The sequence below is a fragment of the Ramularia collo-cygni genome (assembly GCF_900074925.1).
Source record: "Ramularia collo-cygni strain URUG2 genome assembly, contig: RCC_scaffold12, whole genome shotgun sequence".
NCBI lineage: Eukaryota > Fungi > Ascomycota > Dothideomycetes > Mycosphaerellales > Mycosphaerellaceae > Ramularia > Ramularia collo-cygni.
In genome coordinates this window covers 546,633-561,280 of record NW_019716266.1, presented here as the reverse complement: position 1 = coordinate 561,280, position 14,648 = coordinate 546,633, and the positions used below count along the sequence as shown (strand labels likewise).

Sequence of the window (14,648 nt, the reverse complement as noted above, 5' to 3'; positions counted from 1 at the left end):
AGCTTTAATATTAGTAATCTAGTACTTCGCTCTATAAAGAATCTTAAGCTAGAGGGCAAGAAGAAGATAGGACCTAAATAGCTAGGCCTATACCGCGTAATTAACGTAATCGGGACTTAGGCGTATCGCTTGTAGTTACCTATCTTAGTAAGGATCTATAACGTCTTCTACGTTACTCTATTAGAGCTATATTCTAGCCGGAAGAGTAAAGCGTAAGAGGAGCGCATACTACTCGTAGTCGACGAGGATAGGTAGTAGGAGGTTAAAGAGATTCTTAATAAGAGGGTATAGAAGGGCGAAACGTTTTATTTAGTAAAGTAGCGTAGATAGCTATTAGAATATAACTAGTAGGAACCTAGTATATATRTTAAAGACTACGAAGCTCTCGATAGGTTCGAGGCGTAGGCTCCGCGTATACGTAGAGGCCGCGTAGTAAAAGAGGCTCGGAAGCAGAGCGGAGTAAAATAGAAGAAGAGTAATAAGAATTAAGTAGTTTTATTACGGTTAGACCTAAAGGGGATTACTTTATAGACTATACTATAAGATAGGCGTATACGCTGCGCAAGCCTAGAGAACGCGCTAAGTACTCTACTCGAACTTATTCTCCTTTACCTCGGACTCCTCCTCGAATAGCTCGTTTCTAATAAGGGTAGTATCGAAGGTATTAGTAGACTGCCCTATTATCTCTAACTACTATATAGATAGTTAGTATTATAGACGCATACGAGAAGTAGGCGAGACACTTACGATACGACCGACTTAAGTAATAGCTATAAGATTATTCGTTAAGCGAGTAAGATTAGGCGCCTCGACTACGCTACTCTTACGCCGTATACCCGAGGTAGGCTCGTTAATACGGATCTAAGTATCTAACTTAATACTAAAGGTGTTTACCGCCGCCTTATAATTAGCTTCCTCCTAACTGCCCTTCTATATAGTAGTATCTACTAGATTAAGCTCTTAGACCGTAGCTATAACGCTATCGTAGTATAGGCGCATCGCTACCGGTACGGGTTTATACTTATAATAATTGTTCCTTTAAGGGAAGTTAGCGCTACGTAAGAGGGGAGTAGGCGTCTTAAATAAGCGTTACTTACTTATAGTAGTCGTACTTACGCTTAAACGCGCTAAAGACAGCGTTATAGCGATAGCTAATACGAAGGTATACTAACCGCGTATAGCGGCGATAGGCCGTAGGCACCTYRATAGCGCGGCGCTTACTCGCCGACGCTTAAGCGGGGGTCGCCGGCGGGTCGGGTACGCGACGCTTACGGGGAGTACGTAGCGGCATAATAAAGAGTAGATGTATAGAAGAGAAATCTACAAGATAGAAAGAATATTAATAAGGGGTAGTTACTAGGGTAGGTTACTTAGTAAATAACCTACTTAGAGATCTATAGATATAAGACCCTTACGGATAGTAGCGGTAACGTATACGCCGCGTAGTAGGGGACTTATTAACCCTCTTATCGAGCAGCGGTCGTTAAGGGAATTAAACCCTCGCCCTTCTAGGTACGGTATTTAGCCTACTAGAAGGAGGATAAAGTTCCGAAAGCGGCTACTTCCTATATAGCTAGTTTAACTAGCCGGCTTTTATATAAATAGCCCGAAGGTTGCTTAGAAAATAGGCACTTTACTATATAGAGYCTACGGACCCCGAGCGCGACGTATACGACGCGCGCGCGCCTCTATTCCTAAGCCCCCGAACTAAGGCTAGTTCGTATAGGGGGAAGGAGGTAATTATAAGGGCCGTRTAAGAGCYCTTATAATAACAGGATTAATAGAGGTAGCTATATTAACTAACCTTAGAGAAGGGAGTGCAATATAACCTAACTGCTTAGCGCAGGCTTAGCGTATACATAACTCCTACGCATAGCGCACATTTAACCTACAAGAATTAGTCTTATCTCTAATCGAGTAATTACGGGTGTCTAATACATTGCTACATCTTTACCCTTATATCTACTCGCCTTTATAGATACGCCGACTTAGCCTTTATAGATAACCGTAATACCCGCCGATCTACGGCCGGCTACGCTTTTAAGCTTTATAAAGGTCTTATTTCTTAGAAGTTAGGTCGCTAGACTATTATAACTCTCTCTTCTACGGAGGTAGAGTACGTTATACTAACTTTAGCTACGTAGGAGGCTACTTAGATCCGTTAGATGCTAATTAAGCTTAGTATATACGTATAAGATATATAAAAGATGTCGTAGTATATAGAACGCTAACTAGTCGTCTAACTAGTAATAAAACTAATTCTTACTTATTAATAGCGAGGCGCCTACGCGCCTCTTAAGGTACGACTATACGTTACGTACGCGGCGCTCGCTAGTACGCTTAGTAGTCGTCTAACTTTACGTCTAGCTATAGTCGAAGCCTTAGTAATTCCTAATAATACGAGAAATCGGTCCTACCGGTAACTATCTTTAAGGATAACTAGCCTATAATTTCCTTAAGTTAGAAGCTAACTATAGACGGTCGTTTAAAGCATATCGAGTAGCGTTAGCATTAGATCCGCTAGGCTATCGCCTAAGGAATCGTAAGGATCGAGTAGATCTTAACTAACCTCTAAGCTACTAATAGCCTAACTAAGGTATTAGATAGGATTAAGTTCGCTTAGTTTATTAAGTAACTTAGCTTAGTAGACTATAAGGACTAACTATAAATAGAGCTACGAGCCCTATAGGGGTATATTCGAGGATATAGCGCGTGTCTTCTTAGCCCTACTAGTTAGTTCTATAATTAGCCTGTTTGTCTATTTACTTGTTGTTAGTTTGCTAAAAGCAAACTAGCCTAGGAAGGATATAGGTCCTTCATAGTCGCGATAGATAGCTCGGTATCACATAGACACTTCGCGATTATCGTTCATCACATAACAGTAGGCCGCAATGTTCATCAAGACAAACCGTCTCCATCTTCGCCCCATCAACGAAGAAGATCTCATCGCCTTCCACGCCCTCCAATCCAACCCAGAAGTATCAAAATGGACGTAAGCCTCTCCAAAAATACCACAACCCCAACATCCTCAACTCACAAAGTCCATCCAGCTCGCAAGATCCAAGCCCCAACCTCGAAAAATCCTCCGCAAGACTCGACGATCTCCTAATCTCCCTCAATATATCCCCCCCTTCCCACCCACTCATCGTCCTAGCCATAACAATTTCCCCATCCCCTAATCTCATTGGATTGGTGGGAACTTTCAGACCTCGAGAGATTGGATACTCGTTATTACCGGAATTTTGGGGAAAGGGGTATGCGCAGGAAGCTTGTAGAGGGTTTTGTAAAAGGTATCTGGAATGCTATCCTGGTCAGCAGTTGTTTGCTAAAGTTGATCCGCGGAATGGTGCGAGTGTAGGTTGTTTGAGGAGGTGTGGGTTTACGATTGCGAGTGTGGAGGAGGGGAGGGCAGAGGATTTTGTGGGGGTATTGGGCGAGATGGAGACTTGGTTGTTGAGGGTGTTGTGAATTGTTGTAGCGGTGCGTTTCTTTGACAAATCTAGCTTTACCGTTGCCTGCCTTTCTTTCAGTTGAAGAGGGAGCTATTGTATCGCGTTGTAATGCCCAGTATTGAGATGGTTATCTTGCTTCCACCGCTTTTCCGCATCATCGTCGTCGTCACCGATTCTTGAAGTCCGCGAATTTTGCTCAAGGTCTCTAGGCAGAGGGTGCCCACTGACAGTGCGATACTGCCTCAGTCTGTTGGCGCTGCCGGGTATCAAGACCGACTGTCCTCAGTCATTCTGCGCCGCTGGCTTGGAGCTGAGCAGGGGAAACCTCCAGTTCGCGGTAGATGTCGACCATGGCCGCAGTAAGGAGTGCGGATGGAGCGTGCAGGAGCGTTGTCAATGCTGCTCGGCAGACGGTAGATGTAGCTTTGTACGCGCCGTATGGTGTATGTACAGCTCCACAAGCGATTCACCTACCCCCTCAGTCCTCCATCCCGGTATCCCTCCTTTTCGAAGTGTGCATATGAGCCGTACAAGAAGTGTAATCAATGCTGCTTCACAGGCGGTAGAAGTAGCTTCGTACGCGTCGTATGGCGTATGCACAGCTCCCCAAGGGTTTCACGTACCCCTTCAGTCCTCCTCCATCTCGTTATCCCTCCTTTTGGAAGTGTGCGAATGAGCCGTACAAAAAGTCTCGTCGATGCTGCTCGGCAGGCCGTGGATGTAGCTTTGTACGCGCCGTATGGTGTCTGTACAGCTCCACAAGTGATTCACGTACCCCTTCGCTCCTCCTCCGTCCCATTATCCTCCTTCTCGTCGTCGCCCAGGTATCCCATCTCAATATCCCATGATCGCAGCTCGTTCGCCTCGTTCGCTGCTTCCTCCTCGTTCGAAGAGGCGGTCACGCTGATGTGCTGCATGCTCCTGTGGATGCTGAGTAGAGCGTAAGTGGCGGCAGCGGCGGCTGCAAGGCCGAAGACCATGCTCACGCCGAACTTGCGGGAACTGACCATGTGGAAATGCATATAGGCGGTGTCGGAAGGTCGACGCGACGCGTCTGCTGGTATCGTGATGTTTGTGGTCTACCGTCGGCGATGGTGAACGGCGCGAGAGGGAGGACAATGGAGTAGAGGTGGAAGAATGGAATGGAGACGCGCCGGAAGCGACACAAAATCGTTCTCCTTACCACCGCTTGAAGCGCTCTGCGACCCACAGGCAAAGAGAAGAGTTTCGACGCGACTTACTTGTAGCCATACCATGCGGCACTGTACTCCACCGTCGAATAGGGAGAGAACCTACATGAACGTGACGATAGCGAGCTAGAAGTGCGGAGAGATGGATGTGTGGTGCCGCTTGACAGTAGAGACCCACGAAGATAGCTTCTGCGCTCTGAAGACCACGTCTGGGTCGTCAGCCCCGAACAGTTGTTCCAAGTGCCACAATCAAAGCAGCAAACACAATGGCTGATACTGATGGGCGTGCGGAAGCTATTAGGTAGTCTGGCAGGGGTAGCTGTCCATCTGGCCAGCTCCTGTACGGTCAAGACTGTGAGCGTGGCCCTTGGGGCGACCATACGCTTGAACCACACAGCCGTAGAACACCGTGCCGTTGTATTGTCCTGATTGCGATCTTGCAAGTTGCTCGGGGTTTCGTTCGTGCGGCCTGACTACGGCAGGTAACGCCTGGCTGCTGGCTGAATTCTGGCGGCAGCAGCTTTTGATGTACGTCACAGTGCTGTGGATTGACGCGACCATCGCATCGAAGCTGATGAAAGTGGCAAAAAGATGGACAACACCACAACACTTCTTGATAATATTCTGAACAGGCAATTACCCCTTTTCAATTGAGGGTATGACCATGCGACTTTCCGAGATCGTATAGCTAGCACTGTTGCTGCGCTGGTAGATACGGAGCGTGGTGGTGGAAGATTCTCTTGACCTGGGCTGAGATCCAGGTTCAGAGACGAGCAGCCCGTAGGCAAGACTCTGGCAACCTTTGGAGTTCTCTGCCTTGCTTGGAATACTACTGCACAATTGAATGAACTGCTGGTGTTTCTTCTGCCTTTGCAAAATGAAAGGACTGACTTGTCGAAGTGTTTCATGGTTGCATCTGTATAATCATTCGTAAAATGGGAGAAATAGAAATTGCAAGAGTAATTGAAGAGCATTTCAGAATCGACTTGCCTTGAGCGAGTTCAGAGTGAGCCGCCGCACCAGGTATGGTGCATCATCAAGCAGATCAATGCATTGGGGCTGCTGTAGCGATTAGGCCACCTATTGCCATACTGGGGCATTGCAATAATCCCAAGCCACAGCATAATGGGCAAACGTGGACGCGAGGCYCAGAGCAAAGGAGATGCAACATGGAGCACTGTAGATCAAACCAATACAAATCGCCAATGGCAATGCTATTGGAAGTTGGCAGACGCGGTTCCTTTGTCAACCGCAGAATCACATGTTGCAAAACGGTTGTATGTCGTCGACACGCTGCAAAAGGAAGCAGGCGTGCTGGAGGCATTGCAAAAGGACGCAGGCGTGCTGGAGGCATTGCCCTCGCGGCTCTGGTTGCAAAAGGAAATAAAATAAAATAAATGAGCATTGCCCAAGCAAAACTATCCCCCCATGGGGGGGTTGCCACTCCGAGGAGTTTCATTTCCGGTCATTGCCGATTCCTGTGAATAAGTTAGCACGGCTTGAACCCAGGCACTCAATGAACACGATGACGACGCAAGAAATCTAGCTAATCTAACTATGCCATAAGGGCGGAGAACTCAAATTCCGCAGCAAATATATACCCATCCCTCCATGGGCTGACGCCCGGTACTTGGAGGATCGCTATTTCCACCACACTTCTAGATCTCTATCCACAACGGTCGTATAGACATAGACAAAGTTGGAGGTTTGAGAGACGACCTCAAGCATCAATCGCATCCACTTTGCTAGTTGATGCGAGCGTTGGTTGATGAGTTGTCTATAGTTGGCCAGGTGTTGGGCTGTTCGGTCGCGTAAAGTCCATCCGGGGGTCCAGCTTCCGGCCGCAGTCTTGAGCGAGGATGATGGTGAGCTTCATACACCGAGCTCGAAGACATTGAGACTACGAGATGCGAGTGTCTCTTAAGTCTATTACACCTCGTCGACCAGGCATGTGGGAAGAGCTCAGGGGTAATGCAAGACAAAGCACCGGAGGAACGAGAGCTACGCGAAGCAGCCTTCCATCGACAGTGATGAGGCTTGACAAACACGCTTTGTGCTGTATAGCGAGCAGCAGACAGAAGCCATGTAGCAAATCCCGGTGAGGATGAGAGGCCTATGCCCGCGAATGCATCATGCTCCCTCGTAGGTAGGATGGCAAGGACTGTGATCCAAGGCACAGCGCTCTTCTCAAGGTCGACAATGCCTTGCGGCTTTCATGAAGCCAAGTCCATCCGCCGACGAGCTGGCCACCAGTACACCTGGCAACGTCGACATCCCAACAGACGCACCACCGCACACCCGAAAGAGCGACGACGATAACGACGATGACAGCGAGTACCAGAGCATGAGAGAGAGCCGTGCATGTCTGCGTGGCGGCGGACAATCCGACGTGGCTGTCGGTGCGCAACATGGACGGTAAGTATGGACACCCAGAGGCGCTTCATCCGTCGCCACGACATGGCGCCGGCGAAGCTACACACCCGCAAGATACCAGCGAGTACTTGATGGTGATAGGGGTGGCAACAAGCCTACATGCTTTATTGGGAACGCCCAAGCAGACAGTTTGACCATATGGAAGCGCCTCGTACGGCTCCTTCGCCGGCAACGTCTTGCAGATGCAACGCGAGCATCTACGCGAGGCGGCTCTTCAATGCATGCGGTTGCGATCCACCGGCTCAATTTGCACGCATGATCCCAGTTGAGCTCAGAAGCGTCGCCACTACCCGAAGAGCAAGAGCATTGGTGATTGAGAGAACTTGGACGGACTGTAACGACCGATGCGGCAGATGACGAGCAGGGACACATGTAGAGGTACAGGCAAAGCGCAGCTCTTTGCACTGCTGGTCGCCACTGGAGATGAAGCGCTCGGCGAACAGTATTCGGCGGATTCCAGGACATGCTGCAGTGTATGCTGCACTGCGTGCCTCCGCCAGGATGTGGCAATCTGCCATACCATCGCCCTGATGGGAAGCCGCCTCGAAGATGACACCGATTTCTGAAGAGCACTGCCAGAACACTGTTGCCGCAGAGCACGAGGACGGCGGATACATGAAGCCGCGGGCAACAGCAAGAGGGTGCCAGCGATACTCWTTCATTGAGTCCCCTGAGTGGCCGAGGTAGATGACACAGACCACGACCGGGGCCTATGCTTTGAGAACGGTTTGCAACGCTTCCCTAACGAGGGACGCTGCAGAGATTCTGCAGGCTGCCAGTCTGAACAGGATTGGAGACCGGCCCACGAGTACGCGGATATCCACATTCAAGCTCGCTTCTGGAATGCAGTAAGCTTGGGGTTCGGTATTCATACATCGCCGCAGAGTCAGGCGATCTCAACCTCGAGGACGTTTCCACAGGTGAAGGCAGACACAGACTTCGAAGACCGATGTTGACGGTAGGTCAAGCGACCAGGTTCGCATCAGCGGAGGAGAAGACACTGGAAAAATGACAGCAGGTCCACGCAACTCGACACTATCCGTAAGAACAGCACGCCGGCATGCTCTTACGCGATAGAGCAAATCTGAGGAAAATACAGCAAGCCTTTGGAGATCGCAAGTACCGCATCCAATACGGAGACCCAATGTTCCAAGACCAGTTGCGGATGCACTGTTCTTGAACGACCGAAGAGGTTCCGGTACGAGTTGCGGAACGGAATTTCAGCAGGTGAATGGCTGATTTCCTTGTCAATATCTCAGCTGGGCCGGGGGTCGGGAACGGGCTTGATGCATGGTCCATCCAAGTTGCTAGTATTGCGGCACAGAGTGCCACCATCTCACGGTGGACTCACAAGATTATGACGCCCTCCGCGGCATCTTCAGTGAATCTGGTTCGGACTGAGAATGCCTCCAGTCCTCCAGTGCCAGAACTCGAGCGTATTCCGGTTTTATCAAGCAAGATGCTGCCCGTTGTTGGCCAAAACTCCAGAGTGTCGATATTGCAGAGGCGGTTGATGATCGACAACCATCTTGCACGGGTTTGCCACGTATAGCAAGAAGTGCGAAGACTATTCCCGATCCTCTGGAAGTCGACATTGGAAAATAAGGGGCAGGTTCCTTTCCAACAAACACTGGAGCTCGCAGGCTTGATGGGGTCCCATAAGAAGTGCGGATACCAGCTCTTGTGTCCGTGACATTGCGATGCACCATTTATCGAGGCCCAAACCAAACGGCCTCCAGAAAGCCAGTCGTTGGATTCATCTTTTGTCCACGTGCAGAGAGACACTCGCTTGTGGGCTCGTCCATGACTTCTCCTGCTTGTGGCATCGGCCGACCTAGTAACACGAGAGAGCGACGAACCATGCGGGTAGATTTTGACTGGACTCCGATGCAACAGACAACAATTCCGTGGTTGACTAACTCCCCAGGCCTCCGAAACCGCTGATAAAGCTTGCATTTGCACAGTCTTATCTTTGAGCTCTACTGGTCAAGTTCACAGGCGGAGTGCCGCGCCAATATGCCAATCAATCTTCTTAGGGTGCCCAACTTCCAGCAAGAATCTTGAGACCAACGGCATTGTCCAAGATCGCGGATGAAGTTGCGTCAGGCAATTGCAGCTACTTGCAAAGCGAAAATTCAGCAGTGCAACGTGGCATTGGCAATGTCCTCGGCGTGAAAGGCGAAGTCCGAAACTCTCAAGGATATGAGCCAGAAAAAAGGAGGCTATCAAATTTTGACAAGAATCTGTCATCAATATTTGATTCACGAAAAGGCTTCCGAGAAATGCTGGATTTGAGCACCGCTCCTGTCTCTCAGCTGTATTTGGAATACCAGCTGGCGCATCCGCTTGATCGATCCTGCGAAGACCCATTGTAATAGATTGACAGCTTGGTCCCTTGGATAGTTGCCAGCCGATCGCCATCTTTTGAAGTCTACTGGACCTTGCCATGTCCGTACTGGCTGAGGATACAGTACGCCAGCGTCGGGGGGGGGGCAGTCATTGCCGCTCACTGTCTGCTGATTCTACCGTGGACTTTTCCTCTGAGCTCGCGGCTGTGCTTCCCTGCCCTCCGCGCTGTTCCCTGCACGTCGAATGTCGCACGAGCAGATCGCATCCATGCGCTCTTCATGTGGTGTGCCATCTCCTTAAGACCAGCATAACGCTACGATTTGCGCAGAGCCAGAAGATCTTTGGGTGTCCTTTCCTGCATAGGCGTGCCCATGGGCTGTGCTTGCCAAGATGTAGCTTCTCCTAAACAGCACATCCTTTGCGCCTGCCAGCTCCGATTAGTGAAGCTGCGGTCGGTATCGGGGTCGAGGTCGTCGTCGTTGCTGCCACGAGTATGCGCGGTGTCTCGTGTATGCGCGGTGCCTCGGGTATGCTCTATGCGAGGAGCGGAGGTGTGCGGAGGTCGAGAGGATGGCCTACTAGACCTGGCATGCTGATCAGGCCTGGCACAGGCTATCGTCCCACTCTGCTTTGGCTGTTGGCTTTCCTGAAAGCCTGTGATCCATGTTGTCGTCGCTGCGCGCCAGCTCGAGGATGTGTTCACAAGGTACTCGGTCACATATAGGGCCAGGGACCATATGGGGTCGAAGGCCTTGACTCGCACAGGCAGTGAGCTCACTGTGGACGACCTCGATGAGAACTGTCACATGAAGAATCTCCTTTGCAACACACTGTGACAAGCCTGCTGCCGGTGAGAGGACCATGTGGTGGTGGAAAGAGACTCGCGGACTTACCGCCGGAGCATCAAGCCTTGGCAAGACTTGACTTCACGCCTTCACCAGGTCTACCATTGCTCACTACGGAACAGTACGCACGCATACAACTATCATAAACTAGGAGCTATCTCGCCATGCTAGTTTCTTCCATCTACGAGAATCTCAAGCCCTGAATGGTTGCAGGAGTCGAGTTCTGGTCTGGCAGACCAAAACAGCGACCACGCCGGCGACCTCTCAGGGTCCACGCACCCCTGCCATCTGCTGCCTCGCGGCCTGACGATCGCCGTGGACCTGACGTCCAAGTAGACTGTACGCTAGCCCTCGCCCTCCCGCTCTGTTCGCCGTGAGTGAGTGCGCGGATTCGGCCAGCGAGAGTCGGCTTTTGAGAGCTCGGGAGAGCTTGATGACGGGAATCCGAGCGAGTCGTTGGCGGTCCTCTGCCCGCTGGCCAGCCAAAATCTCAGTTGATGCCCGTGGCTTCGACAAGTTCCTATGGGGTTGAAGCCCAAAGCGAATCCGTGAAGCTACCGCGACTAAAGTGACGCTGCACCGCTGCAGTAGACTACGCGCGATCATAGATGACAGGGCGAGGCGGACAGTACAGCAATATACTGCTCATGCTCTACATGTCTGTGTACCATGCGGTAGAGCAATGGGCGTTTTTTTTTTCCGCGAAACGCCCTACGTCTCCCATCATCTTGTGCCATTTGCCATAACATCCCAATCAGGCAGCCCCTCGACCAGTCTGCCTCGTGCACGACATGCACGATCTTGTCGGCGCTCATGGATGCCTTAGCTACGAGTTGGGAGCTTACGGGTGGCAAGATTCCACACATGCGACGAATCCTCTCGCTACAAGGCAGCATCCGGTGCCCTCTAACTCACGAAGACGTGCAGCGACATCATAAGGTAAGTCTCCTGACTCCTCGTGCGGTTGCTGCAACTGTGAGCACAGGATCAGAGGGACACTCGGAAGTCGCAAAGGGCAATGCTCCCAATCTTGCCTGCGCACCGCGTAGCAAATTCCATGGGAGTTGCTGGCCTTCTTTTCATGATAGAGCGGTACGTAGGCATGAGGACAATAGGTGTTGTAGGCAGGGAGGGAGAAGGGAAAGGAGGGGAGACAAGGTTCCTTCCGCCGCCAAGTCTCTAGTCAATCCCCGACATGGCCGATCGGCTGGAACCTCGATAGATACATCAACATCACCTGTTCACAATAATAGAGACTCGTCCATCCCAAATTTACAGTTTAGTTTGTTTTTGAACGTGGTTTTGGACGTAAAGGAGATACCAATCGCTGGCCCTAGCAAAGCACAGACCGCCATCATGCCTGGCGTCATCGCGGGATCTCAGTACGACGACCTGACGGGAGCAGTCCAACAGGTACGTGATGTTTCCCTCTCCCTCTCAAGCACCACCGTGAATGCAACTCGCCTCAAAATCATGACTTCTCCTCGATGGGCAGCCTGAGCAGACCGCCGGGTGGCTGGGCGGAAGAGTCCKATATTGACAAATGCCTCGAAGCTGCACGTCTCATGCGCGACAGTCCTGTACCATTCCAGCAGCTAACATTCCACCCTCAAGATCATCCTCTCATCATCAGACTCTGACTACCTGGACCAACTTATTCCACTCCTCAAGAATGCCGAGACCCAAACCCAAGTCACACCATTAATCCAGGCCCTCAACCATGTCTCTGCGGATCGGGAGCACCAGATTGAGAGAATCTGCAACTCGAATCACACGGAGTTCATCAGCAGCGTCAATCAGCTTCAATCCGTCAGAGAAGAGACCGTGACTTTGACTGCCGAGATCATGGAGCTCAGCCGCAGCATCGAGGCCACCACGGAAAAGCTCGCCGAGACCAAGAAAGCGCTTGTGGACTCGCGAGGTGTGCGACAGAACATCGACGACGCCACTCAAGCGCTGAAGGATTGTCTCGAAGTTCTTCGCCTGGCGAATCAAGTGCATGATTTACTCGGCAAGAAGAACCATTATGCTGCACTTCGCGCTCTGGATGAGCTGCAGAATGTGCATCTTCGGGAGGTCACGAGGTACAAGATTGCCGAGATGATTGAGCGCTCCGTCCCAGCCACGCAACGCTTGATTGCAGATGCAGTGATGGCAGACCTCAATACTTGGCTTTACCGCATCCGCGAGACGTCCCAATTTCTAGGCGAAGTCGCATTCTACCATACGGAAATGCGAAGAGCTCGGCAGCGGGAACGCGGCGAAAAGGACGAATATCTAGGATCTTTCAAGTTGAATTCTCCCGTGGAGCTGGTAGCCGATGAGTCGGAGGAGTTCGACGTTCTCAACAACGATGAGGTGCAGGTTGATTTCTCGCCCCTCTTCGAATGCCTGCACATCCACGATGCTCTCGGGCAGACTGAGAAGTTCCGCGCGGATTATGCCGCCACTCGCCGGAGACAGAAAGATCTGCTCATTCCGCAGACCATCAATTTGCTCGACGATGAGAATAGCAGTCTCAGTAGTTTGCTAGAAGGCATTGCTGGATTCGCGATTGTGGAGAAGGCGACAATGCAGAAGACGGAGAACTTCCGATCTCAGAGCGATGTGGATGAGCTGTGGGATAGTATGTGCCAGTCTGCAGTAGCGCTCATCAGCAGCGCATTGCACAACGTGGACAACGATGACAGGCTACTTAAAATTAAGGGTGTAATAGCTTTGTTCATCCAGACCATGGACAGCTGGTCTTATCCTATTAGCAGCTTGGACACCCTACTGCTGACGCTGTTCGACAAGTACAGCTCATTGCTGAAGACGCGCTTCAGCGATGACTTTCAAGAGGTGAGTCCACTTCCCACACCCGTCCTCGATCAATACTGACAATTTTCTCCAGATCGTCAGCACCGACGATTACATGCCCATGCCCATCAACGATGCCGACGAATACAACAAAGTCATCTCCGTCTCCTGGTACACGCCTCCCGCAGATCTCGAAATCACCTACCCATGCATCCTTCCGTTCAGCCAAATGTACCCGCTTGTTTGCATCGACATCCGCAACTTCCTCAACCAAATCTACCTTTTCTCCGACGACCACTTCCGCCACACGACTACAATCGACAAGACGCTCAAGGAATCTCTGGATGAGCTCCTTGTCGACAAAGTCTGCCGCACACTTGTGGAGCGTCTCGCATCTCAATACCCAGGTCAAATCGTGCAAATCCTCACCAACCTCGACCACTTCGAACAAGCCTGTCAGGATCTGCAATCCCTTCTCGTGGAAGCGCGAAGCAGTTCCTCAGCAGCAGGACCCATCAAGCTCGCGGCAACCACCGCCTTCCGTGACGCAAAGAAAACTGCCGAGAAGCGTATTTTCGAACTCGTCAATTCCAAAATCGACGACCTTATCGAGACAGCAGAGTACGACTGGCTCAGCACCTACGTTCCCCAGACCGCAAGTCCTTACATCCAAGAACTCACCCGCTACCTGAGCAATATCATGAGTTCCGTCCTGTTGGGTCTCCCCGAAGGAATCAAGAAACAAATCTACTACACCGCTCTCCAACACATTGGCGAACAACTCATGTCCCTCCCCCTCGAAGAAGGCGTGACTCGCATTTCTCCACAAGCCGTCGGAGCGTACAAAATGGACGTGGAAGACTTGGTAGAATTTGTCAAAGCGCTACCTGAAGCGGAAAGTCTCATTTCCTCGCTTGAGAAACTGCGTCAGACGACCGCGTTGATGGAACTTGCCGCGACGGGTAAAGGAGAGGAGTTCTTCGACTCGAGTAAGAGTAACGAGCGATTTGGAGAGGTTGATAAGTTGAAGGGTGCGGAGTTGATTGATCGCGTCGGTTCGCCCGGTGCTGGGGAGGAGCTGCAGCCGCCAGGGAGGAAGAGGGAGAATCGGATGAGTTTCTTGCCGGATATGAGTATGGAGGGATTGGGGAAGAAACCTAGCATGAATTTTGAGGGGTTTGGTGATCGGTTCAGGTCTTTTGGGGGGAAGAGAGATCGGACTTGAGGGTTGGGTGGGATGTTAGGGTGGATGTGGCATTGCGTGTGTTGTCGATAGCAGAGGATGCTGCATCGTGTGTCGGCATGAAACTGCTGTCTGGCAGGTTCGCTCTCTGCGAGTGCACATAGCTTGTTGCTCACCGTCAGAACGTGTGGTGCAGTGTCAAAGGTTAGAAAACGAAATGGAAGCTGAACCTGATGACTTTTGTTTCTGGTATTCCGAGCACATGTCCCTCCACCAATTGAGAGGAGATCATCCAGAACGGCCGGAGCCAGATCTCGCACAATCACACACAATCTCAAAGCATTGACATCTTCTTCTGAGAACTGCAGTGTGAACCACAACATGTCATTTCATGCGC

General features: G+C 50.9%; 4 protein-coding genes; 3 read left to right on the top strand and 1 right to left on the bottom strand.

The window, feature by feature from the left end:
* Positions 1-2,891: 2,891 nt before the first annotated feature.
* On the top strand, positions 2,892-3,468 carry RCC_12137 (uncharacterized protein; the record flags this gene model as incomplete). XM_023772989.1 has 2 exons in its annotated part: positions 2,892-2,992; positions 3,051-3,468. 2 exons carry the CDS (start codon positions 2,892-2,894, stop codon positions 3,466-3,468), a joined length of 519 nt encoding a protein of 172 aa, XP_023628757.1.
* Positions 3,469-3,738: 270 nt separating this feature from the next.
* Positions 3,739-4,474, bottom strand: RCC_07734 (uncharacterized protein; the record flags this gene model as incomplete). XM_023772988.1 has 2 exons in its annotated part: positions 3,739-3,851; positions 4,228-4,474. 2 exons carry the CDS (start codon positions 4,472-4,474, stop codon positions 3,739-3,741), a joined length of 360 nt encoding a protein of 119 aa, XP_023628756.1.
* Positions 4,475-6,857: 2,383 nt separating this feature from the next.
* RCC_07733 (uncharacterized protein) lies at positions 6,858-7,344 on the top strand (the record flags this gene model as incomplete). XM_023772987.1 has 2 exons in its annotated part: positions 6,858-7,057; positions 7,221-7,344. 2 exons carry the CDS (start codon positions 6,858-6,860, stop codon positions 7,342-7,344), a joined length of 324 nt encoding a protein of 107 aa, XP_023628755.1.
* Positions 7,345-11,625: 4,281 nt separating this feature from the next.
* On the top strand, positions 11,626-14,293 carry RCC_07732 (related to secretory pathway protein (exocyst complex protein Sec15); the record flags this gene model as incomplete). XM_023772986.1 has 3 exons in its annotated part: positions 11,626-11,682; positions 11,884-13,110; positions 13,163-14,293. 3 exons carry the CDS (start codon positions 11,626-11,628, stop codon positions 14,291-14,293), a joined length of 2,415 nt encoding a protein of 804 aa, XP_023628754.1.
* Between the last annotated feature and the right edge of the window lie 355 nt (positions 14,294-14,648).